The 26,704-nt window shown below is 43.3% G+C and overlaps 1 protein-coding gene across 7 annotated transcripts in view; it reads right to left on the bottom strand.

Moving 5' to 3' along the window:
- Positions 1–21,714, bottom strand: part of cica (capicua transcriptional repressor a) — a 59,733-nt gene extending 38,019 nt beyond the window's left edge. Inside the window, exons 1-4 of one of the 7 annotated variants that reach the window (XM_040020893.1) lie at positions 20,405–21,714; positions 20,211–20,323; positions 5,625–9,178; positions 3,524–3,800 (exon numbers count right to left, since the gene is read on the bottom strand). In XM_040020893.1, coding sequence (XP_039876827.1) covers positions 3,524–3,800; positions 5,625–8,972 — 3,625 coding nt within the window. In that variant the 5' untranslated portion in view covers positions 8,973–9,178; positions 20,211–20,323; positions 20,405–21,714. The other 6 variants (XM_040020894.1, XM_040020895.1, XM_040020889.1 and 3 more) reach the window with 6 other exon arrangements.
- Positions 21,715–26,704: the final 4,990 nt, after the last annotated feature.

Raw genomic sequence — 26,704 nt, 5'->3', positions numbered from 1 at the left:
CTGACTGGGTGAGAAGATTCATTTAAACTGGTCTCAGCTTCTGGTAGAAGAGTCACAGTCGAGTGAAATTAAAGCAGAAAATAATGTTAATTTTACTTTCTGTCTCGTGTGTTATAAACAATTTCTGTTGGATCAGTGCTGGTGTTCTGGTTTCTTCCTAGCTGCCTAGTAGTTGTGTTGCAAAAACTACAGCTTAGTTCAAACCAAGGTTATAATAGTGAACTAAACACAGTAATCTAAAAGTTGCTGTGAAAAAAACCCTTTTACTTAACTGAAATAAAGATAAGAATTCCATTTTGAAAAAGAAAGAAAGAAAAGAAATAAAACAAAACTACTGAAAATAAAATAAAATTCTCAAATTTTCCCCAGTTTTATAGTTTTAGTCTTTGTCAGCACGGTTACATTTGCCAACACAACTAGAGTCATCTCAGACCGGGATCACTGCATGACTGTAACCTATCACCCAGCTATTCTGGACTCTTTAAATCTGCCCCTAATTATAATAATCACCAAAACTGAAACTAGCAAAAACTAAATAAAACTAAATAGAAACAAAACATTTTTAAACAATGTAACTAATAAAAATATACAAAACTGTAAGCAACTCTGGTTATTTCACAAGCAACAACAAAAAATAGAGAATCATTTTTTACCACAGTCCACATCACTTGATCATAATTATCTCTTAAACAAAGAATAAACTCAGTCATTCTGATGTGTTTATATTTCCCTCACTGCATGAACATTACAGCTTTCGTCAGGCGAGCAGCTCTGCTTTGGGTCAGGGAACAATGGATAATGCAAAATATTTTACTGAGGTTTTGGTCTTAGCTTCAGAATTGTTACGTCCTCACTCTTTAGTGCACATGGATAACAACAGTTAGAATATTGCAATACTAATTTGTAGTAATAGTGCAGTACTGTTTGCATTTTTATTTGGTGCACCCTGGTGTGTCTGCATTGCTCTGCCATCAGGAGTGAAAGCGAGCCGTTCATGATGGGCTTGGAGCTAATAAATCTTTAACAACAGTTACTATTACTGAATCACAGGAAGGAGAAAAGGATTCACAACAAACGGAGTCTACACATATTCTGTGTATATGTCTACACTGGCAAAAAACTAACATCTACAGCCTACTGAGCAAGATAGCTAAAACTAAAACCCTAAGAAAATAAAATGCATTCGCGCTGCATATTATTACTGAACAGACCTGTCACAGTTTGTGAGATCCATGTCGCTGTAACCTGTAGTTACATTTCTGTGGAGATCAAGCTACACTGTAGGCTGTAGCATAGATTTTAAACCACAGATTTAACATAGTACTATAAATCCAGCTTACAGAGTGCACATTAGTGTGCAGCTAAAATCACAAATAAGGTCCAGAGGAAGGGGAAAGTTGAGGCGGGCGATTTATGAACACAGGAAGAGCTGATTCATTTCAGTAATCACCAGCATAATCCACCAAGAGCACGCTTGATGAAGGTTCGAGTAATCTGCTAACAACTCAAGTGAAGCTTTCTACTTGGTACTTTCAACTGCGCCCTTACTTTAAAGACTAAATTTACTGCCAGTGGATAGCCAAGGCACACACTCAGACTTGATCAGCGATTACGCACTTATTCCAAATAAATTAGCTGTTTTCACACATGCAGTGCAGCCCTGAATTCTTCACATCACCCAACAGAAATCCACGTGAGAATGCAAAAGTCTGACACATGCAGATCAGGCATTTGCCAGTCTTCAACCTGCCAGCTCCCCAATACAACATCTGTGCGATGTCAGATTGTGCTGATGTGAGAATAGAGCAGATAATTGTCCAGTGCATTCATTACTAAAGAGTGGGTGTCATGTGCACTCCCTCCTGCGTGCTCTCTGCAGGCAGCTCCTTCACCTAAACCACAAGGCGTAGTTCCAGTAATGCAAATGTGTTTGAAACAGACTATTCACTCCATGTGAGGAAGGACAAGGATGGAAAATATCCCTGATTCTCCTGCAATTTCAAAAACACTCATAGTGGCAACTACTGCAACCATTTCGAGCACTGAACACCTCATTGAGTATAAAATTACCCCTCCAAATATTGCTAACTTTTCACTGCACCTCTTTTGTAAATCCCAACAGTCATTGGGGGTTTTGCACTTTCTCTGTCATTAGCAAATCTGCCCTATAATGGATAATCTGTGAGGTACTGTTGACTCTTAAATGGAATATAATTAGTGGCACAATCTGTCTCAATTGAGAACCGGAGTTATCCACGTCTTATTAGACTTTAGTAAGAGTGATTTATAACAGGCCTACAACCTTTAGAGAACCATGGAGTTCACTACTTCTGAACCCTGCTTGATATAGAAGCCTCATTAGAAAGCAGTTTTCTAAGCTATTCTTCTTTCTTATAAGTATCAGCTTACAGACCTCATTATGTTTACCAATTATGGACAAGCACTCAATCTCTCTTTCCTTTCTCCCTCATGCAAAACGGCATCTTCACACAACTACAGCACAGTTGGTATTTTAAAGGCTCTCCCGATGGTACAATTTAAGACAACATTGATAACCAAAAGGAAAATAAATATATCACCGCTGGAATGTCAGGGTGGGATTGTGGGTGTTGCATATGATTTAAACAATTCCTGCACATATAAAGTGGGACATTCTAACACACAGTTGCAGAGATATAATAATGTTGAGCAGAACCAGTAATGAATGCATGGCCATTAAGAGCGAGCTAAGTAAGAAAACTACCAGCGCAGCCATGAAGGCAAGAGAAAAGAAAGCCATAAGACACACGGACTGTAGAAATGATGAATGGCAATGATTTAGTCTGTGAAGAACGACAACACAGACTGAGGTAAGAACAGAACAATGTAGTATCCTGTCCCCAAAGTGTATAAATTCCCCCTGTGGGAAGTAATTAAAGGAGGCATTCTTTTTTAAAATTCAAATTTAAAGCCCTGTACTGTATGATATCCTTAGTCTACAACAAAAACTGCATGTGTGACCTAAAATGAACTAAAGTTTGGGTCGAAAATGCCTCTGAATAAACACAAACAACCACTTCATCTGTATTTTATTCATCTGTGACTCTTCCACTTCTTTGCTAAGAGTATATTTCACATTAATGGAATTGCTTTTCCGTGTTGTAGCCTGTGTAATATTTTAAAAGTGAAATTCTAGCATTTCTAAGAAGATACCAGTCCTCTGCGAAGCCCAAAGCAGTGGAAAAATTCTTATAAACTTTCTGAAAACAGAAACAAAGAGAAAAAAACAAACAAACAAAAAGCCATCTGAAAGCAAGGGAACAATAGTAAAGTGTACGTGAGTCATAGCCAAAGCATTGATGACACAGCTGTAATCCTAGAGAGATACTGAAAGTGAGAGGTACTGGGCCAGAGTGCATAAGACACAAGCTGCACATCTCTTCACACTTTAGGCTGTGTGGCTCAGCTGACTCTAAATCTGACAGAACAGAGGTTCAGACCACAAAGAAATGATCTCCCATTCCCCCTCCCCCTCGTTTCTTACCGGTCCCTGGGCGTCCCATGATGATTTGCTTGCGTGGAGCAGGGTGAGGCGACTCTGCTGGTAGTATGAGGGGCAGCAGGGCTGTTGGTGTGGGATGACAGGCTACCGGCTGTGGCAGCGCCCCACCACTGGCGTCTTGATGCCCTTCGGGTTTCCTCTCCCTCTCCCTGCCTCCGGAACCAGACGAGGAGAACACAGAGCTTGATGAAGAAGACATGGACCCAGGAGTGGAGGGGCTGGAGAGGGAAGCGTGGCCCCCTGTGGCTGGAGTCAAGGACTGGGGAAGAGACATCAAAAAAAATATTTATAGTATTTTAAGGAAACTCGGATTATTCAAAACATCCTGCAGCTGGTAACGCCATTTCCAGGTGCGAAATGGTTTCAAAACTGTTTAATCTCATTTTAATGGATTCCTTACCCCAACTCCGGGTGTCACAGCTCAAAATACAAAATGTACAAAGTTTAGGTGATAATGATGTGCAGTCCCATGCACAATTGTAGGCTATTTTAGAGGGTGAGATTCTTATTCATCACGAATATCATCAGAGGCACCTGATTGGTCCCAAATTTATTCTTTAGTTAGAACAACCTTTGGAACAAGCAGGCCCCAACAGAGACTTGACGTCAACGTCATGAAGTCAGTCTGGGAATGCACGCAAACCAGTCTACCAGTCATATCTTTAAAAAAAACATCGACCTGCATAAATTGTTGCTGTTTTAAAGAGACAGTTCACCTTGAAATTACTTATTTTGTCTTTGGCCTATAGTTTCACTTGTCCATCTAGATCGCTTTGGTATGAGTTGTCAAGAAGTCACACGCCTTTTATTCAATATAATGACATTAAACGTTTGTGGTAACAAAGTAAATGGTAAATGGCCTGTATTTTTATAGCGATTTTTACTAGTCCCTAAGGACCCCAAAGCGCTTTACACAACCAGTCATCCACCCATTGACACACACATTCACACACTGGTGATGGCAAGCTACATTGTAGCCACAGCCACCCTGGGGCGCACTGACAGAGGCAAAATGGCAAAAATACATGTGAAAATCTCTTTCTGGAAATCATAAGCCATTAGGGATCCTCACTTACCAAAAAACTAACTAAAAACTAAATAAATAATAAATACATATGAACTAAACCTCCTGCAGTCTATTGGAGAGTGACTCTGGACTGTCACGGAGAGGAAAAAGTAAAGGAAAACGATGGGCTGGAGAACATTGCAGCAAAATAGATTGTGGGACAATAAGTGTTTTGTCTCGATTGTCTTGTTTTTATTACTGCGAGAAACCAAAATTTTACTCTAAATTAAAGTTCAATTAAGTCTACAGCCCTGTGACGCAGTTACTCAAAAAAAAAAATCACAAACATTGATGTTTTCTTCCAACTGAAGCACACCGGTCAGTCAGAAGAAGTGCTCAGATGGCAAACATGGCAGCTTAGCAGAGTGGTCACCATTAATGCTTACGGTTGGATGTTTGCTTGCTTCTACACAGTGATGTGGTTCAAAATTTGGCAGAAAGTAAATGACAAGTCGCTACATTAAAGTGTTCAAGGTTTCAGGATTTTCTTGAGTAACTGTCATGGAAAGAGGTATTGTTGCTCACTTTTAAATGTATTTTGTTTGATCTTTTGTTTTCAGCAATTTGAAAACCACAAGGCAAGTAACATTTTATTAATTCAAGAGAAGGAAGGACTAGACTAAGCCCCACTGGGGCCAAACTGGTGTAAGAAATATGGAGTGAAAACAGGCTGAATGAATCATTATAAGTAAAACACTCAAACAAAGGTTTCTTATATTTATTTTACTAAAATACAGCTGGGATCCTTTTCATTGTAAACTGATAAAAACTGTGGGGTTTGGGATGTGAGCTCTTTTTAGCTTGACAATCACTCTTTGGAAGGAAAATGGTGGTCACACCAGTTGTATGTTATTTAAGAAAGCTTTCTCACTTTATTTCTGTTGCCCTAACACCTATAAATGCTCTATAATATGAGCTAATAAAGACATAATTAAAATATTAGAGATATAAAATACAAACCTATGACCCTATGCAGTACATAGTCATTTATTACAAAAAAAAGAATGACGCTCTTACCGAGCTGGATGTGACCAGGACGAGCGTGGATGTGGGATTGCGGAGGAGAACTGCCCCGTTGGTGGCTGCCCCGTTGATGGGGACGGGGGCCTGCAGGCCTGGGGGAGCTGTGTGCTGGCTGTGCTCCCTCGACCTGCTTCTCTCTCTCTTTCCCGACGGGCCATCGGAGAATTTGGCCAAGGGGACATCTGGGTTGCGTACAATGACTGGGGAGTCCCGGAGGGGCACGATGCGGCGCGGGGACGGCTCCTGGGGAAGTGGTGAAGGAGGAGTTGGAGAGACTAACATGGGTGGAGGTGTGGAGGCGGCAGAGGATGGTGGCCTGCTGGTGGCGCTACGAGGACGAGAGAAGGAAAGTGAGGAAGGTGTTGTGGGCTGACTCTGGGGGGAGAGCACTCTGAAGGCAGCAGGGCTATGGCCCATGGGTGGGTCTCCCACCACCCCAACACCCACCAGCTGCTGTTGTTCAGGTTTGGTCTGGTAGTCCTGGACAGCAGGTAGCGGTGGGGGCGGGTGGGAGTCGAACTTCCTCTTGCTGGGGCTCATCGGGACTGTAAAAGTCAGGTTGGTCTGAAAAGTGGGCACAATCCCTGACAGATGGCGCTCTCTCTCTGCGCCTGGCGTACCCATCTTAGTGCCGCTTAGCTGTCGGGGGCGGCGTGGGGTAAGTGAGGCAGTAGCATTGATGGGGCTGAAATTGGCAGGGCGGAAACCGAAGAGCGGAGAGGGTGATGGGGATGGCGTGGGTGAGAAGGGTGACTGGTTGGAGATGGGGGAGAATGAAGGCGTGCCAGAACGAGAGCCCCCGAGAGAGACGAGCATAGTTGCCGCCTCACATTCATCGAAGTCGAAGCGAGAAAGGTCCTGGGGGAGCAGCGAGGGAAGGACGAGGCGGGGGCGAGAGTCTCCTCCACGGCTGCTGGCCTCACTGCTCTCCCGTGATGTCTCATCCCAGTCAAACTCTGAACTGGCTCTCCCACCGCTGAGTCGGAGGTCAGATGGTGTTAGGGTCCCTGTGCTGCTGGCGCCGCCCCGATCCCGGCCCCCTCCACTGGCTTCCATCTCCTTGGTCCTCATGGAGAGGTGTCTGGAGCAGTACCCTCGCCGCTGGGACTCTTTGGAGCAGCCCTCCCGAGAGCACAGTCTCCTCCACTGCTTCCCGTTGAACTTCTTTCGGATACCTGTCGGCGTGCACACCACGTCTCCCTTCTTGTATTTTTGCTGGGCAGCTGTCAGCGGAGTCCGGGAACGTGACGAGGAGGAGGATGTCGAACCTGATCCGGATCCACCACCTGCTCCACTGCTGGCAGAACCTCCCCCTGATGTCTTATCCACTCTGGAGGAGGATGTAGTGGAAGAGGTGATGGGAGGGAGAGGATGGAGCTGAGGGGTGGTAATGACAGCTCCGGCTGCTGCGGCTGCTGCAGCTGCTGGGTCAAGGCCTAACAGGACAGGTGAAGGAGAGGGGTGGGGATTCAAGGTCATGTGAGCAGGGGGAATCCCGATGCCTCGCACCACAGACAAGTGGGGATGGGGGTTGAGGTAGCCAGACGGGGTCTTAGAAACAATGTGACGATGTTGGGGAACTGCCATAGGCTTGCCCCCAGATATAATCTGCCCCACTTGGACCATGTTGATGCCGGACACTTCCATGTCTTCTTCAGGGGTGAGGGGCATATATGGGTGATGCTGCTGCTGCTGCTTTACACTGTTTTCCCTTTCTCGCTCTCTTTCCCTCTCTCTTCCATGGTTTCTCTGTGACTCCCACTCCAAGTCCTTCTCGATTTCCCTCTCTCGCCCAGGAGCCAGGCTGAGGACTGAAGTCGGAGTAACGGGCGAGGTGATGCTGTGGCCCGATGTGGAGGAAACGGGAACCATTCCTGGGTAGGGCATTCCTCTCCCTAACATTGATCCCATGCTCGGGGTCATTTGTCGACTCAAACGTCTCACCTCCACATCCATCTCTTCCCTTTCCTCCCGATCTCTCTCCTTGTCTCTTACCCCCTCTTCTACTTCATGTCCACCAGCAGAAGGCAAATCCAAGTCCCAGGGTGGCACCAGAAGCCGGAGTGTTTGTCTGGAGACCCATACTGCCTGGGTAGCACCCCTGTCGTTTTCTTCATCATCTAGAGAGTGAGGCCTTTCTTCAGACAGCAGGACACGGTAGCGGTTAGCCACCGCAGGGTGTGGGTCTACCTGTGTCACCACACCTTCTCGGTACCATTGCCATTGGCTCTCGCTGCCCTCCTCGTTCCCAAATGGTACACAGACACGGGTGCCTATAGGTACTGGATGCACACCAGGAGGTGGGGCATCTAGGATAATGTCCACCACCCCTGGGGGGCTCTCATGTCGGTAAGGATAGCGGCATAACGTCTTCTCCCCGTTCAGCTGAACCTCCAGGCTTCCATATTCACCACTGACGTTACGGACCACGCCAGCCCGGAATACCAAGTCGTGCCTCCTGTCACTTCCTCCCTCCTCATCACTTCTTCTCCTGAGCTGGCGGGCGAGGATCCGCTGATTCTTCAGGCCTTTGGCCAGAGCATCGGACAGTGCGTCAGGGAGACTAGACGTTCTGTGTGTCGACATCTGAGGGGGTGTGTCACCAACTACCTCCAGGTCAGCCGAGTGCTCGCTGGCTGTGTCTGTTGAGGAGCAGCGGGGCAGCGGGCTTGGGGACACCTGCTCTGCATCTGTCACTCCTTCACCTCCTCTGGGTTTTTCCCCTCCAAGCGACAGGGTTGGCGGTCCCGGGGAGTCCTGAGACCCCTCCCTGCTGGTGGTACGACTGTGGAAGTCATCCATCAAGCTCCTACTCTGACCGTTTCCGTCAGAATGCGAGACGCTGATGTCGATTCCTGGACCCGCTGACTCCTGGCTCAGAGAAAAAGGAGGGGGCGTGCTGGATGCAGGGTTGCTATGGTTACCAGCAGTATTAGATGAGCAGTGTTCGGAGGTGTACTTCTTTTTGGGGACGCGGGCCTTGAAGGTGGCTGTTTTCCGGCTGGAGGCGGGGTTTGGACTGTTGTTGGCGCTTGGTGTGCTACTGTTACTACAACTGCTGCCGCTGCTGTCACAGTGGCTGCTGCCACCACCGCTGCTGGCAGCAGACCTCCCCTCCCCATCTGAAGAGTCCCGCGCTCTGGATGCGTCCGCCTGTGGAGACTCTGAATGTGAGTTAGAAGATAACGAGGAGGAGGGAGTTCGGTTTTGCGGAGATCTGCTTCTGTCTCTGTTCTCATCTGAGTCTCTCTTCTCTCCTCCTTCCAAGGTATCCCCCGCTCCTCGCCGCTTTCCTCCTTTAGCCCGGGTGGAGGGAGGGGAGCGCTTTTTTATTGGCTTCATCTTTTCATCTAGTTCCTTTTTCTCAAAACAACTCTTTTATTTATTTATCCCAGAGATTCTCCTTGACGTTCCTCTCTTGCGCTGCCGCGTTATTTCCTCCTCCTTTCCTTTCACTCTATTTTCTTTCTCTGCCAGGCCCTCTCACTCTCATCCTGTCTCGTGTTCGTTGCGCGACTTCGGCACTTGCCCACCTTATTCCAGAGACTCTGAAAAGAGGAGAAGAACAGGTGAGTGTGGGTTTCGCGTGCAGCAAAGACACTCAGACAGAAACACAACTCAAAGTAATTTATGAAAACATTCTAAAAACGGCAAATAGTCAAAAACAAAAACACAGCAACGATATTAAAAAAAATAATTGTAACAAACAGTTAAATTATAATTCAAAGAAATGTATTCCCCGCTAAATGATGCACCATCGTATTAGAGTAGTAATGAACATGACTCATCTACAAATTCATTACACATTAATTCATTACATAACAGTTTCTACTCACATTACACAAGACCTACAGCCATACCAGGTACATATTGAAAACAGGAGGCCATATTGTAGGATAAACACAATGTAGGCTTACAGCGCAGCATGGAAATAGTGAGGAGCACTCTGCAATTTGCCCAGACAAGCCTTTCTGCATGCAATCCTCTCTCACACACTCACGCACACACTACTTCTTGGCCCGGGCAGTAGAGGCGGGGGAATTCCTTCTTTGCTCACATACTGAAACCCTCCCTTTCTCTCTCTCTCTCTCTCTCTCTCTCTCTCGCTCTCTCTCTCTTTCTCAGTGGCGACCTTTATCTATGTATTTCAAAGCAGAGCAATCCGCCCCTACAACTAACTCCATTTCCTGTGGAAGACCATTACCTAACTTCCCGTTACTTTATTCCTCCCTCTCTCTTTGCTATGCTTTCTTTCTTATCCTCCTTGCCTGCATTCGCTCTTTCCACAATATCGATTTTTGTTTGTTTGGTTTTTTTTACCTCTCATCTCCCCCGTTTTCCTTCCTCTCCTTCCACTTAGTCTCTATACTCGTTTTTGTGCCGCAGTCATCCAGAAACACAGAGTTGTTCACAATAATTGCTATTCCACACCAGAGTCATTCAGCAGCGCTCTTAGCCGTGCCAGAGTCATTCAGATTATCTCTTATTCTGCACCAGCCTCATTCACAGCTCAGACTCACGTTTAGAAAGTAAAACAGATTGATTTAGCTGTGATCACTTAGCTGGTTTGTTTGCTGTGTGGCTGGTGTGCGCTGGACTAGCCTCAGGCTGTAGCTGCTGTGGTCTCTAGCTTATCTCTTTGGGAAGTGAAGTCTCCATAGATACAGAAACATGTATATAAGAGGGAGTGTCAACACAGCCCTTATATACTCTGTCATGTAATTCCTCACTCCAGCTGTGATGGTCACTGTCAAAATGTTCTGTTATGATGTCTATCAACCAACCACTAGGCATGTCTACTTGTCAGTGACAGTTTGGCTGTTAACTTACATGTCTGCCTGCCTGTCCCTGTTTCTACATTCGTCCTCCCACTAGTCTCGGTCTCTCTGTCTGCTCGTCTCTGTTCCCTTTTGCTGCCTTCCTGTTTGTCTGTGAAGGCTTGCATTCATTCAGGTCCTTTTAATATCTGACACATCATATCGGCTGGAGAGAAATCCATTTTCAGAGATGAGTGCCGCCTGTCTCAAGGCCACACGCACATATACACACACATCACACAAAGCAAACATCTATGTGCTGATAGCTGATAGTGCACACGGAGAGGTTGAGAGCTCATAGCCATCACTGGCCTCTATGTAAATCCCTATTTAGGACAGACAACTGTAGAGCAGACACCATAAAATAATTTGGCAGCTGGCCTTACTTGGTCACGATAGAGGTATGCTACATGTGTTTACTCAGTAGTGCACTGTGTACAACAGCTGGTGTCAGAGTCATGGGCCGTACGATAAGAGCTTAAAGGCAAACTGACACAACACACAGTAACCTCAGTGAAATATGGTGCAAGGGAGTCCACATGGGAGGTAAAGTAGGTCTGTGGCTTTAATGTTTCACATTCATGTAATCATCAGGCGCACATAAAGAGCGGGGTAACAAGTTCAGTCGTAATTTACTTGCAGAATAGCATTTGAGCTGTTGTGAATACCGACTGTAGGCCCCATGGAGCTGATATAAGTCATATGAGAGAAAGAGAAAAACATGACTGACGGATCATTTAGTCTGAATAGGCGTCTGTTCAAGTGTAAGCCACTTTTCTACCATAACTGTGCCAAAATCATTATGAAATCACGCATGAACTGAATCATAGGGTGATTTTTACTTTACTTTAATCGATATAAAACATTCCCAGTCTTATCAGAAATTACCCCAAACAAGGTTTTCCTAGCTTGGAAAGAGTCTTGAGGAGGGGTGTATGCATGCCAGTGCATGTAAAAGCACCATGGGTCCAAGTATAGGAAAGGAAATTAGTCTGTGTTACACTGAACCATTTTTCATTTTTTTCTAGGCATTTTATACACTGAAATAGATATCCTGCAAGTAGTTAAAATATATTTTAATGAAACTAGAAGTGCATGGAGGTTATGAGAGAGTTTGAAAATGCAGGTGTTTACAATACAATCATGGTTATCATGACTTGTCTAGTACATATATTCCTTGTGCACACAAAACGTTATGTCCTCAATAAAATTTATGCCAGCACTGCCATAAACCTCACTACAATATGTGGCAAGGATCTCTAATGTCAAGCTGTGACCTTTTAGAGACACCGGTCCCTTATGATGTCTTCAATGTGTAATATTCTTTAGTTTTCTTATATGCAGAGCCTATGATTAAAGTTCATATCAGGATCACTACAAAACTACAATAACAACAGGGCAGGTCATATGTATAAGCATAATATGATAGAAGACACCTGCAGCTTTGGATTATACTGGTTAAAAAAAGAACTACACATTATTGATATTTAATTTTCAAAATCATGGTTTTTGTGACCCTTCTAGGACATATATTCCCCATACATACAAAACTGTATGCCCTACAGGATGTTTATGGTCACACTTATTGTTTACTATTAGAAGCTGCGAGAGATTATAGTGTCAAGAGGTGAACTCTTACAGATATTTTGGCTCTCGTAACCAGATTTAATTAACCCGCATTGTAATAAATGATATCCGAAAGTGTTCTTACATTGCACAGCACGTCTACAAAGTTATTTGGGCAGGGTAGGCCAATACTAAAATAAGAAGCAATGGTATCAGACAAATGCATCTATAATTTTGTTTACTATACATTGACTTTTCTCGCAAATTAATGAAAAGCAAAATACCTATGAATGGAGATGGGCATGAGAGTCTGTAATACTAAAAATAATATAAAATAGAATAATTCACCTATTATTTACCATATTACAATGCATGCATTACTGACATGTTCATTTTCTTAAATACTGAGGTTATTGTGACACCTCAAGTACACTCCTAGTAAGTGTGCATACAAAACTGTAATATCTATGACAATATAGACAGAGTGAACTTTCAGTCCCTTCTAAGTGCGTTTCTAATCCACATTTAGTGGACAGATATCTAAAAGTTTTTTTCAAGTTCATAACAGGCTTACTACAGAGCTGTAATGACGATAGGGCAGGTCAATATATGCACAATCATAAACCCGAGCAGATAACAGCTGTTAAGTTTACCAAGACAAGGCCCCAGAGCACAAAATGCAAACAACAAGCGGTGATGTCACCTCTGCTTTAGCTGGATAGTGCCGTGTCAAGCCCTCGTAGTACCGCGATTACTACCAGTTTTACTCCAAACACTGCAGGCCGTGGCGTGCACCGACCAGGCCTCAACTAAACACACAAGGCCTCTTGGAAATCCTCTACTCACCGTAACCGGGAAATAACCGGTTTAACGGGCATACTGACCCTTAATGCCACCATATATGGCCCATATCTGCCAGCTTACACGACCTTAAAGCGACAAACAGCTACACAAAGTCGTTTGTTTGGCCCATCCGAAAGTGACAACCGTGTGAAAATATAGCTGAAGCTGCCAGGATAATTTAGTATTCACCCTCGTCGTTATTAGCATAATTGCAGCCGTGTTACATGGGGTGGTTTGAGGGGGGTTAGTGTCAGTGTGTTGCCACAAACTAGCCCAAGGGGAGGAAAAAAAGGCCTCTACAAGCGCTTTAAAACCACATATCAATCCAAATGGCCACGCTGATTTAATAAAAAACAGGAAGAAAGCATGACAAGCGAGGAGTTTTCGAGGTTTTTCGTAAATAAGCGCTGTTTCTGGAAAGTCCAACGGCTGTTATGGCGTTCTATTTTCTCGTGGAAAAGTTTCAGGCTCACTATGCCTAAGCCGCACCGCTCCCTGTTTTTTTTTCTCGCAGAAGACACCCATTCCGGTCTCTTCGCAGGCCACCCAGATATCGCAAACTGTGCTGATCAGCTCCTCTGCTAATACTGTTTGTGGTAAACATGAACAACGTTAGCAAACGCACAACAAGCCCCACTGCAGTGCTGCAGGAGAAGATTTGTAGGCAGCCTGTACTCACCAGAGCTCATGTATAGTACCCCGGTGTGTTTCTCTGATGAGTTTGCTGGGTAAAATAGGGCAGGGTGTCCAGTCGTCCGCAGCTGCCAGTTAGCGGCCGTTCATGTTTCTCCGGCAAAGCAACTTAAAAGGAGGAAAAACTACTGCCCTGTACATTCTACACTACAGTCGCAAAATGGTGAATGAAGCCCCAAAGCCTTGACAACCAGCCCGTCCGACCAATCGCGGAACACGAACGCGTACAGTAGCCAATAGGATGCCGCGTAAGGCGAGTAGGGGCGAGGCCGCACGTCAAAGTAAATTTGATTGACGGCGCATCGTGGCCAATCACAGTGTGGGAAAACACAGAACAGCTGTTCGGAGAGCAAGGCTGCTGCGTCCAATAGAGCTGCTATGTGGGTATGTCTGCGACTCTATACAGGCACGCAGGACGGGACTGAAACCTTTCTCTCCTCCTGCCTTTATTTATTTATTTATCGTTTACATTTGGCTATAAACATTAATGCAGAAAAATGGTCTGTGGCTTGTCAAACTAAAGGTTAGACTTCCTTTTAGTGGACAGAGAAGAAAAAAAATCACTGTCATGACATTATCAGATTTAATAAAGATCAAAATGTCAGGTCACCAGCTTCAGCTCACAGTTTCTAAAGCAGATTTAGTACGCTTCGTTAGCTGCATGTGTGCTATTTATGTATATGCATGTGTTCCCATGTGCTGCACAGCTGCACTGTGATCCATGTAAGCCACAGGTTGAGTGTAGTTTCAACAGGAGCCACACAGAAAAAAAACACCAACTCCCAAATTCTCATGCTTTCTCTCCCTTCCCTTCTTCCATTCTTCTTTCACCCTCTAAGCAAATCAGAGGCGCTCTAAAAAGCACAGTGCCCCTTTGTCCCGCCTCCCCAGCCAATCAGGACAGCCACTGGAGGCTATACGTCACCAGAGCCATCTGTTATTGGCTGAGAGGCCCGAGGTCTGCAGGCCAATGACCGAGTGGTGTGGTGAGGTCATTATGCTTGTTGCCATCAGCTTGGCCAAACAGAAGGAGTGAAACCCCAGTGAGTAAGTTGGTCCAAACATGGGATTATGGCTCCTGAGAGAGTGACCCATATACACTGTGGGCCTCCCTGCACAAACACACACATACACTGTGGGAGATGTTTGCAGGAGCATATACCCTGAGGAATACAGCACAACACGGAACGTGATGGAAGCACAGAGGCATAGTTTCCTAAGACACTAATGGCGTTGCTGTGTAGCAGTGCGGCACGCCGTTTCTATAGCTTACAGGCACAGATGGCGAGCATGGTCAGTGATGATACAGAGCTGGCTGGCTGGCTGGTTGCGGCATTGCAGTCTGTCTGGCGCACTCACACGCACATGTACACACAGGCGAGCGGGCACGCTTCCATAGCTACACACAACTGGGCACACACATAAACACAGGCACCTACACACACACAGCAGGCGCAGTGAAGTTATAACATGCCTGGGCGTTACATAAGCTGTGCGTGATTGTAGCACACACACATATATACGCACCGACTTTTGTGTGTGTACAGCCTCTTCGAGCATGCAAACAGGCACTGTTGCACATACAACAAACAGAACACAGGTTTATTCTAAGTGTTAGGTTGCACACGCATGCTCGGGCTTAGCTTTCATGTATTAACTGTACACATATGAAGAACCTGTGACTCGCAAATCAGATACACACACACACACTGAAGAGTGAGTGGGATCTCCAGACATCAACACCCTGTATAGTGAAGCACTGCAGTCTCTTCCTCTGCTCATTCACTGTAGACAAGTGTGTATTCAAGAAATGTAGGGCGAGTAGCAACTTTGAGGGGTGGCTGGTTTCGTAAGGCGCCGTCGAGAGACATTAGAGTGAGACGGAAACCCGAGATTTAAGTCTCTGCAATGCTTAGAGTGAGGCTGGAAATCAAAATGTGAAGGAAAGGTGGAAGTGAGACAGGTGGAGTGAATAAAGAAGGACAGGAGACTGCAAAGAGAGGGGGGAAGGGAGACAAAGAGACAGGTATAAATCATGTAAGAAAAAAAAAGAAATTGTTGGACAGCTTCTCAGACTGAGAACGGCTGTTTGTCGCAGAAGTCGAGCTGCTTGTGAATGAGCGGCATAAATCCGGACGGTATTAGCACCTCTGAGCACTTTCTAAGAATGAGACGGAGAGCTGTGGCTAAGCCCCCCCAGTCACTTTACACTAAATGCATTATGGCCACTTAGCTGCTAAACAGCTCCAGGGACCCTGCACTGTGCCTGACCCAACACTCTAAAATGCTCTAATTCAAGTGTGTGTGTGTTTTAAAAAAAGAAACAATTCGCCAGTGAGATGAGTCCAGCACTTCTCTTCTCCAACCCTGCCCAGCATTTTGAAGTTGAATAGGTGTACAGTAGATTTAACAGCCTGCACTTGGGGTGTGAGTAATACAATATGACACGAGTGTGGAGTCACTCATAGATAATGCATATATAATTATCTACAAAAGCCTGCAAAACTTGAAATAACTCTCCAGTCTAAGATGAATAAGGTTGTCCCCAAATATGTGGAAATACTCCACAACACACAGTACAATAAACCTTTAAATAAACAAAAAGACATTTCAGCTATGCGCCGAGTGATATTACCTCAGCCTGCAGCTTATCAACTACCATTTCATTTGAATTTCATGGGTTAACATGACGCTAACCCTCCTTTTTGTAAACTGCCTAACCTGGATAACCCTAAACCTGACTTTAAGGCTTGGTTGAACATAAGTAGAAAATATCATAGTAGTTAATGATGTATTACTTCTGTATACCGAGTACTGCAATACTCAGTGCACTGCAGGATAATCATCTCAGGCAGACTTAAAAGGAGATTAATGTCTTTCAGCAGAAAAGTTATCATTGAATTAAAAGCAGTGTTGGGGCTATTATTTAAAAAAAAAGAAAAAAAAAGCAATGTATCACACATTACTTAATTACTCCCTGAAGAAAGTAATTTGTTACACAGCTCACTGCATTATTTTCTGGTACATTGTGACATGTCCTAAAATTTATTGTCACATATTTAACAGTTGCCAGTATAAACCTCAGACTAGCGTCCCACACACTGACGCAAATGAATATGCTGATGACACACCTCTGACCTTTCTTTTAGCGTTTGAACTTAGAGCTGACAACACAAAGTAATGTTGCAAACCAGCTCAAAGAGACTTCAAAGTGTTCATGCAATGTGTTTCTTGAGTAGAAACATGCACAGGTAGAAATGCAGGTTACAGTGCTGTAAACCTGTCTTTGTTATCTGCTGAAGATCAGGATCTGGCTGCAGGCTTAGGGTCAGCATACACTCGCTCCTGGTTCTCTGCTAGCTCTGCATTAGCACGCTTCATGTGCAGATGTTTGCAAACAGCTGTATTAGCAGTATATTGAATATATTTTTGTCCTCAATTCAGCCTCCTTGTGCCTTTTTTAGTTTGTTTTTGTAATAAAAATAAATTTAATGACCACATTTTCACTCCACAACAGGTGTGGACTACAACACCATTTTTTCTTGCCTGCACACAAGCTAAAATAAGCTGACTGTACCGTCACCTTTGATGGTTTTTGTTTGTCCTTTTTAGAACAGTTTAAAGCAAATACATAAATGACTTAAATGTGATTAATTGACCAAAAATAAAAAATAAATAAATAAAAAGTTGAAATAAATCATTAAAATGATGACCAACAACTGAAATCAATAGCTAATACTAATGATTACAGAAAGTCAGAAAGTCTCTGTAGTATGCATAAGCAGCTGAATCTGTTAGCTTACAGTATGGATAAAAAAGTAAAATAGCTTGATAAAATTAACAAAAAAAGACTGAAGTTATACCTCGAGTATAGCTGACCGCTGACGGTGTTAGCCTACAGTATGTATACACAATAAATTGTTAGTTAAACATACTGATTGAACTGAACAAAGAAAGTTGATCATTTTTAAGTAAAACTATGGTTAGCAGTTGACATCAAATAGGCAAAACAGTTAGCCAAACAAGAAAAAAGTCATAAATTAGTGCAGCATTAGCTGAATAGCTTGCAGTTACAATATCTAACAAAAGGGTAGATGTTAATAGCTAAAATATTATGCTATACAGTTATTGGGGTGAGCAGTTGTAACAATTGGATACAATTATAGATTAAACCTTTGCTGTAATCATTAGCTAAAATCAGGTTAAACAGATAACCTGTTTAGCTAACAGATAATACTGTTAGCTAAACAGACCTGACAGCTTGCAGAAAAGTAGCTACATAGCTGGCTGAAAAATCCAAAATCATTAACTAACGTTGAAGCTAACACTTACAGTTCTTAGTATGGATAAAGAAAGTAAACTGCAGGCTAAATATAACAGATAAACTAGAACTATTGACATTTTTTCAAAATAAGCACTGCCTGTCTGGTGAAATCTAAAAATAGATATTAAAGAAAGTTTTCCAAGGTCAAATCAGTCTTTCTGCTTTCATTTCAAACTGTGTTGTTATAAAACATTCTGTCATTTTGCATCCATCCTTAAAATTACTGAATCTTGTGGCAGCAGTTGGCTGTTGTTTCTGGAAGCAGGCTTAACTCTGCTTTATGGGGCCACTGGAATCTTTAGCTTCCTTTGATTTCATGGACATGTGTGTGTCTTGTAAACAACAGCTGGACCCTGTCAAGCTAAGAACCCAGCAGGTTTGATGTGAAACCGATGGGGGACCAATGTGCTAGACAAACTACTGCTCTGGTTTCACTGCTCTGAGATCAGTTTCCATCCGTGGCCGTGTGGGAACAGAAGTAAATGACTGTGACTTATCAACTTCACAGATAAGTTTCCTCATATGAACCACCTTGACCAACGTGTGATTTAGAAAAGTCAGAGATGTAGGCTCCGAAATTTCAGGTTAGTATTTATGAGAAATCATTTGATTGACAGACATTTTAACCAGCTGTTTTGCCAACACAGCACCTTCATTTTTAATTAAGATTTTAATCCTCCTGTACGTATTGACAGTCAGTGTTAGATAGTGGACAAACTTTTTAATTCATCAGTAATTCTTTTGTCATTAAACGAGGTGTAGGTCTATTTTTCTGAGCTCATTAAAACCTGTTTTTTAAAGATAAGTGGTCTTCACAAAGCAGCCCGGGCAAACGTATGATTTTATAGAATATAATGCATTATTAAACAGTATATGAAGCATTTAAATTCAGCTCAACCTTCAACACCTACAGCAGTAATCCATATAACACTGATGGGGAACAATATTCTGCAGAATACTCTTGATACTTTAAGTGCAATTTGCACATAATGCAGATTCATGTGTAGTAAGGTGGTTTCATTGCTACTTTTATTAAAGGAGTGCTTCTAAAAATTCCTCCATCACTCTTCATTGTCACCTAATAACAAATATTTAGATGACATCTATATAAGTAATAGTATTTCTCAACTCTATAAGATGTTCTCTTTTTGGAGGGGGTTGAGGTCGTCTCTGTTTGCGTTTCTGTAAAAGTCACAGCATGCCACCTTGGGTAAGAATATGTATTCTTAACATAAACATATACAAGCATGAATCTAAATGAAGCTTATGCGTAAGTTCAATAAGGAAGAGCTGTAATCAGTCATCCGCCTGCTTTCCTGGGTGTTCGAGCTGCTTGTCTTCATCACTTCCACTTTCCCACGCTTGCAAACTCAATCATTACTCTACTCCAGTCTTTTTCTTGCCCACCGTCTGTGAGCCAATCAGCCGCTATTCTGTCTACTGTAAATCTCACTGCTTTTCTATCATCCCCCCTTCATCTTCATTACCACCATCTAGACTCTGGGGTTCCTAATTCCTATCATTGTTGGGCTCCAGCCTGCTATGATGGGTCAACTGAGTTTAATCATCAAACAGCATAATAATAGACAAATTGTTTATCTCAATACATCATGTTCATTACTTCCATAAGGAAAATCGTGAAAAGCTGTTTTCTAATCTGCTGTTTCTGAGTTCAGGTACTAAGTTTAACTCTCGTGCACACCCTGTGTGAAAATTTTTTTTACTGAGCAGGCTTAGTTTGTTTCTGAATTTGCTGTCACAGTTTAGCTGTTTTCATTTCCACTGACACATCATGAATATGAGGGTTTTGTTCCTCCCTGTCTGTTAATGTTGCTTCAGGGCTTGACTCATACTCTCTAACAGGCAGAGACGCCGGATGACTCCAGGCCTGCTATTTACAAAAAATGTAAAACTTCATTTAAAAGGCCTCACATGTTGTATGCTTGCCTCACTTCTGTCATACAATTGATACCACACGCTTTTTGTGCCAGCAGCCGAAACATTAAACATCACTGCGACTTGGCTTGTATAATACAACGACTCCCACTTCACTTCATTTTGCATATTTCTCTTATGTAAGTGCATTACAAGTATTGGTTTGCATATTTAAATAACACAAACTATCAAACCCACCACAGTGACCACACAGTGACCACAGTCTCTTACTCTCGATGTTGCAATAATCATCAGAAATGAAGCAAAAGAAAACTATTTTTAACTGTAAAGGCTGTGAATCAGTGTTGCCCACACACAGCTACGCTGACAGATTAGTTGGACGTGATTGGACATAAAACAATGAATGGAAATCTCACAGAGCGATAAAGCTGGTGGACACACACAGTATCTGCAGCAGCCGTCTCTGCTCAGTAGATGGTGCCATCTCTCCTGTGAATAAACCCGGAGGCTTCGGTGCAAGTCATCTTTGATGCTCCCGATTCTTTGGCTCATGGCTAGAAGATGACCGTTGGATCAAAATGTTGGTAAAGCTGAGACCTTTTGTGTGATATAACTTGTTTTGACCAGCCACTTACCCCCCATGGTGATATTTTACTATTTAATTTAGCACAGGGAGGGATAATGGGATGGAGATGGAGCTGCCAGGCAGGAGGAAGAAAAGAAGACCAAAGAGAAGATTCATGGATGTAATGAAGGACATGCAGAGGGTTGGCGTGACAGGATACTGAGGACGGAGTGGGATGGAGACAGACGACCTGCTGTGGCAAGCAGCAGAGAGAAGATTTAATTTCACCGCGTACTCCGTTTCATCATTTGAGATTTGTATTTTCTTACAGTTTTTCTCAGTTGCTATGAAACATTTCTTAGAACTTTTCTCAGTCTTCTCAAAGCTTTAAACATAAAACCTTGTTTTCAAAATACTTTAACCTCTTGTGAGGCAAACCCTCACAGTTCAGAACTACACATGAATCTTCAGATCACACGCACGACCATAAAAATATAAACACCATTCAGCATTCATGACACGCTGCATAAAAAAAATTTAAAAACAGTGTTCTTGACACGTAACTCTGGTCTTTCCAGACTCGTGGTTGTTTTATAATCCTACAAAAATGATAAAGTATGAAATAAAAACAGAAATCCAGAAACAGGGAGGTGGCAGTCCTCCACTGCCACCTCCCTCCTCCTCCAGTATCATGTAACATCGCAGTACAACAGAGGTTCAAGATCATGGTGGCTTATTTTAAATTCTTTTATGTGTCACGCTGTAATTTACGTATGAAAGCAGATGGGTCATCCAACATAACTATATGTTATACAAGTATGAATCAAGTGCACACAAGGTTGAATGAAGGAAATGTGGAGCCGGTAAACCACAGTTTAAGACAAAGAAGTCTGATGGTGTATTATTTTCTTTGAAAGTACAAGTGTTGGGTCCATTCCCGTTTCTAGTTTGCATTTTTTGTAGAATTGCAAGACAATCGCTTTTTGAAGGATCTGGACTCAAAATGCAGGACACCAGAATAAAGGTTTAACAGGCTTATTGAAGATAGAGTCATCTTGAGAGGTATTTCGTCCGCAGCTTTTCTTTTCTCGTTTCACCACACGGGCTGGCAGAGATGAGGAAACGTCCACAGCAGAGCCGAACTACACATCGACCTGGCATCGACCGAGGGGACTCTTCAGCCTTAAAGAGCAGGCGGGTAATCACTGGATTGCAGACAGTTGGATGATTGTGGATGATACGAAACAGCTTCCAGGTGTGTAGCCAGAGTAACCATGGGAACAAACGCCATCTCTGAAACACACAAGCAGGTTAAGGGACAAACCCACACTCACTCTCACACAGAGAGAGGAAAGAGATGCAGATTGCCACAGGAGGACAAGAGGACTGTGACACACATGAGGTTTCAAGTGTTGAGTTACACATACAGAAGTTTACTAAAATCTGCTCAGCTTTTCAGAATTCATGAGACAATTAAAACCCAAGAAGAGCCTCTGTCCACTCAGATGAGGACCTATTTATGTTGGAAACATTGGGAAATACTGCTCTCTTTGCTTCTCGAGCCACAACCTTTGAGATGCATTGTTTTACATCCTGAAGCCCTATCAGATCACCTTTTGCTGGAGAGACAGAGACATCAGCAGATCAGAGTGAGCTTTATATCCAAACACCTACAAAGTCCTGAGGTGTCTACACAAAGCTGACAAATTAAGAATCTCAAAGACACTAACATCTCTCAGTGTTTCAAACACACACTCAAAATAAAAGCTCCTTTGCCCTCATAACCATGAAGCAATAATTCAGAGGAAATGCATGAAAATCAAAGGTGTATGCATTCAACAAAAGATTAAACAGGGTCTGCAATTTGTGTCTAATGAGCTGAAAACCATTTAAAGTCTTGTCAGAAGAGGGGTTGATTCACTACATTAGCTTAAATCACCGAGATTTTGGTTCACACAAAGTGATTTGGGGCTTTTGCAGTTCACAAAAACACTAATACTTGAGTATCTTCTTCTCATTTAGGTCCAGGGTAGTAACTCGACAGCAACCCCTCTCTGGCTAATCTGTCGAGCTGAACTGTTGGATGAGAACATGTTGAGCCAGCAGCAGACCCGAGCAGCCGGTACTGGACGCTCTCATCTTGTGACTCTCGCAAATAATGAGTCCTCATTACTCACATGAGCCGTGAGGACAATTTGTCACCAGTAATACACTCAAACACCTTCTGCGGTTCAGGTATGCATCAGGCAGCATGTGATCTTCTACACACGCTGACCTGCACTAAGCCAACTTCACTGACATCTGTTTAAATCAGTCTGGATTGATTCTGAGAGGGCAACGCTCTTTAAATCACCCCTAGATACATACTAACAGCTCATTTTGCATTTCACTCTGGATTAGGGCAAAGCTATCAAGCTCATTTCAGTTGGTGGGTCACAAATTACAGCCCAAAACAACTGCTTCACAACCCACCTGTCTTTAAATTTAAAAGAGAACAAGTGAACATTCACATTTAATAAACTATTCATTTAAAAAGCAGATGATGAACAGCAAAGAGAACGTTTTCACAGGGCTCTCTGCAGTCCTGTGAAACACTAACCCCATGACAAGTTCATTGTAGGGTGTCTTCCTCTCTCATGTGCTTACATTTATTAAAGTTATTACCAACATAAGGCAGTCTTGTCAGGGGAGGCCAGTGCCTCCCCACCCCTATGGTGGCTCCCCTGGTCAGTTGCTTCCAGGTGCTGGTAATCAAATGCATTTGGTTAGTTGAGTGTTAGTAAGTGTGAGCATCTACTTTAAAGCAGACTGTCACCTCTGAAGGGGAGCATATAGGTGTGTTAACACCTATCCATAATCTTCCTGGAACAAAATTCACCCCAGGAGCCACATCTCAGACTCTACAGGCCTCAGTCAGCATGTTAAAAGCCTCTTCTGTCTATAAAGAATACAGCAGCACATTGTATGTATGCAAAGCCACATCTGAGCAAACCACAAGACTTCTGGTAAAACGTCCTTTGCACAGGCGAGACCAAACACGTCATGCTAACCATAAAGCACAGGGGTGGAGGGGTGATTATTTGGGCTGATTTTCAAACCATCTGAAGGTGTGACTTTTGTCCTGCAGATGCAGATGCAAGTCTGAGTCTTGCCCTGTCGAGGAGGCTCTTCTATGTTGTGCCATGCGTTTATAGGGAGTGGCTCTCTGGTTTCTACAGTCAATCTAGAAGTCCAAGCATTCCTCACTGCACGGCATACCCCGTGTCGTGGAGTTTTGTCCTTGGGATGAACCAGTTGTTGTCTGAGGGTGTGGCTGAGTCTGAAGTGCACTGGGATGTTGTTCTTGGAGAAAATTCTCTCGAGTTTCTCTGACAAACCTGCTACATAAGTAAAGGCTGTTATGTTTGTCATCCTGTTTTTCTATTGCTAATGTCTGTTTCCTGTGTATTCAAACAACTTAAAGAAGTCCAGTCATCCTCTTTCAAGCTCCTAAGACAACGAAGTACTACAAGGACCTGGAAAAAATGAAAAAGAGGGGAGGGATATAAAATATTTCAAATGTTTCTTGAATTGTCAGGACAAGTGTATATGTGTATCTATCCACCCATTCACTTGCGCTTTTCCTTTTCAGGGTCACTGGAGCCTATGGGAGCTATCTTAGGGCGAGAGGCAGGGTCTGCTCTGGACAGGTCGCTAGTCTGTCAAAGGGCTAAACATTCGTACTCACACCGATGGGCAATTCAGATTTTTCAATTAACCTATTCCCACTAACTGCATGTCTTTTGGACCATGGGAGGAAACCAGGCAAAACATGCAAACTCCACACAGAAAGACCCTGGCCTGATGGTGGAATTGAACTCAGGACCTTCTTGCTGTGAGGGAACAGTGCTAACCATGCCACCATGCTGCCCGTGAGTCGTGTGTGGAGGATCTGGAAAAAAGGAAAAAGAGGGGAGGGATATAAAATATGGGAGAGTTTGGTTTCACTTTTTTCTGTTAATATTTGGATATTTTTCTTGCATTAACAATTTTTTGATTAGAAAAGCAGAATAAAAACGTGCAAATTAGCTTAATTTATAGTTTGTTATACTCCTTCCCTCTAATACAAATATTTCATTTCTAACTCTGAGTGTAAGTACATAATTTAATAATAAGCGTTTCTGCTCACAAATGTCCACGAGCACAGACATGCACGCAAAAACTGCGTGACTCCTCGCTGGCTGTAACTCACCGCGCGTGTTCACCTGTAACGTCCTCTAAGAAGACGTGTGACCATTCTGATAGCCGTCTGTGTCTGCAGGTGAATGAGTGAAGCTACATAAACAGTTAAATTAGCATAGCTTACCAGCCGTCACGGTAAACCCGACAACAACACAGTGGGTGAGGGTCGGAGGGGGGTCGCTTGACATTCTAACTTTAAAGGAAGGATTTTAACAGTATTTGCTGTGGGTTACAGCAGTGGACCAGCAGGCTACATGTTTGAATCCAAACAAGTTTCACTCAATCCCAACAACTGAGGATCGCCATTGTATAGCGGTCGCTATGGTAACGTCACGTCGCCGTCATATCGGATGTGGGCGGGGCTTAGCGCTAGAATCCCTTTGATCCTTTCATGTCTTGTGTGACATCACCTTGGAAAAAGCCTATAAATAGAATCATTTGCACAGGGTTAGTTACAAGGTAAGTTTAGCAAGAGGGAGTAATGTCTAAGACACAAACTCAGCAACTTACACAAAATACAAAATCAAGTCCAGATTGTAAAAAAGTTATTTCATTTGAAAATATGAATTCTGCCATTGAAACAACCGATGCGATTCAAAGTTGCGCCACTGAAGACGACTCTGAATGTAGTGTCGTCCCTGGCGTAAACATTTTACAGAGCGACGAGGGGGAAATGAAGCACTGTGTGTGCTGCCCTCAGTCATGCAGCCAGCAACAGAATCCGGGGGATCCAGAGTCAGTTGATCTCCAGGAACCTCCGGTGTCAGAAGAACAGCTGCTCGTTAAAGAGCTAATAAATGCTGTTATTACACGTGCCTCCAAAGAGGCAAAGGTGTCGCCATCGGAAATGATTCAGCAGCGCCTCTTCACAGCTCTGTGGGCACAAGTTGAGCAAAAGCCTCTCAAAATCACACACAGGGGGATTAAAAAACTTGAAAAGGTGATTTTTAAAGACATCACAAAGCGGCTGGACATTAGCCCTGATCTCGTGATCATTGCGCTAGCCGTAGGTCAGCCGTACCTAGAGGTGATCATTTCCATATTTGAAGATCACCTCTTCCGTAAAAAAAGCCTACTGGCAAGGTTCTTCTCGTGGTGCGTTAGAGCCGAGGAGGACGAGGACGAACAAACTAAAACCATGTCTGAAACACTTTTAGAAGAATTTAAAAGTAATATATTTCCAATAGTGGAGAAAAAATCATCATCTGGCATTACTGTCAGCAATTATGATGATGATGAAGAAGAATGTGTGAGCGCACTCATTGATGCTGTGCTCACACGGGCTGCGAAGAATTCGCACTACAAACCTTCTAAAAAACTCCACAGGTACCTGTTAAAACACGTGTTGTCTGACAACAGGATCAAAGATCTTCATATACATAAAAAAAACCTGAAAGATCTCGACAGGGCCATTTACCAAGAGCTACGTCAGAAAACATTCTGTAAAGAAAAACATTTACTGATGTTACTGAACGACGAGGACCCAGTGTTGAGAAAACTGACGGTCGATATCATTAAAAATCACCTGATCGACACTATGAAGAATCCAGCCCTGTGTGATGCTGAAGAGGCTGAAAATTACAGGTTATCTGTGGAAGCCTGCATCAAGAAGGTGGTGACACGTGTCAATAAAAATGCCAGTTCACCTTCCTCTACTGAAAAAGTTGATGCCATCACCCAACGGCTGTTCATAAAACTCTGGCCTAGACTTAAAAAGATCAAAGTTGATAATGTGATGTTCATCAGTGATATGGTTTACAGCTCTTTAATACAGAAATGGAAAGAGCCAGATGTCATACTGACATTCATGGAATTAGACCATGAATATGCAGATGATATAATTGTAAAGCTTTTCAAGGAGCATGCCATCACTGTATTGGAAAGTGAACATTTCATGACAAGCTTCTTTCTCTGTGCGGGTCATGCTGTATGGATCGCAGGCAGAAAATACTTGGTTACTGTTATGTAAGTCCCTAAAAGTAGATTTTGTTCATCTGGACGTAGCATTTTCAGTTTAATTTATTTAACATCTAATCGAGTCATTTTAAAAACCCTTGACCGGTCGAGGCAGATGGCCGTTCCTCACTGAGCCTGGTTCTGCCGGAGTTTTCTCCCTGTTAAAAGGAAGTTTTTACTCCCCACTGTCGCC

The sequence above is a fragment of the Simochromis diagramma genome, unplaced genomic scaffold (genome assembly GCF_900408965.1).
Source record: "Simochromis diagramma unplaced genomic scaffold, fSimDia1.1 OVJJ01000753.1, whole genome shotgun sequence".
In the NCBI taxonomy this organism is placed as follows: Eukaryota; Metazoa; Chordata; class Actinopteri; order Cichliformes; family Cichlidae; genus Simochromis; species Simochromis diagramma.
This window is presented reverse-complemented; position numbering and strand designations above follow the sequence as displayed.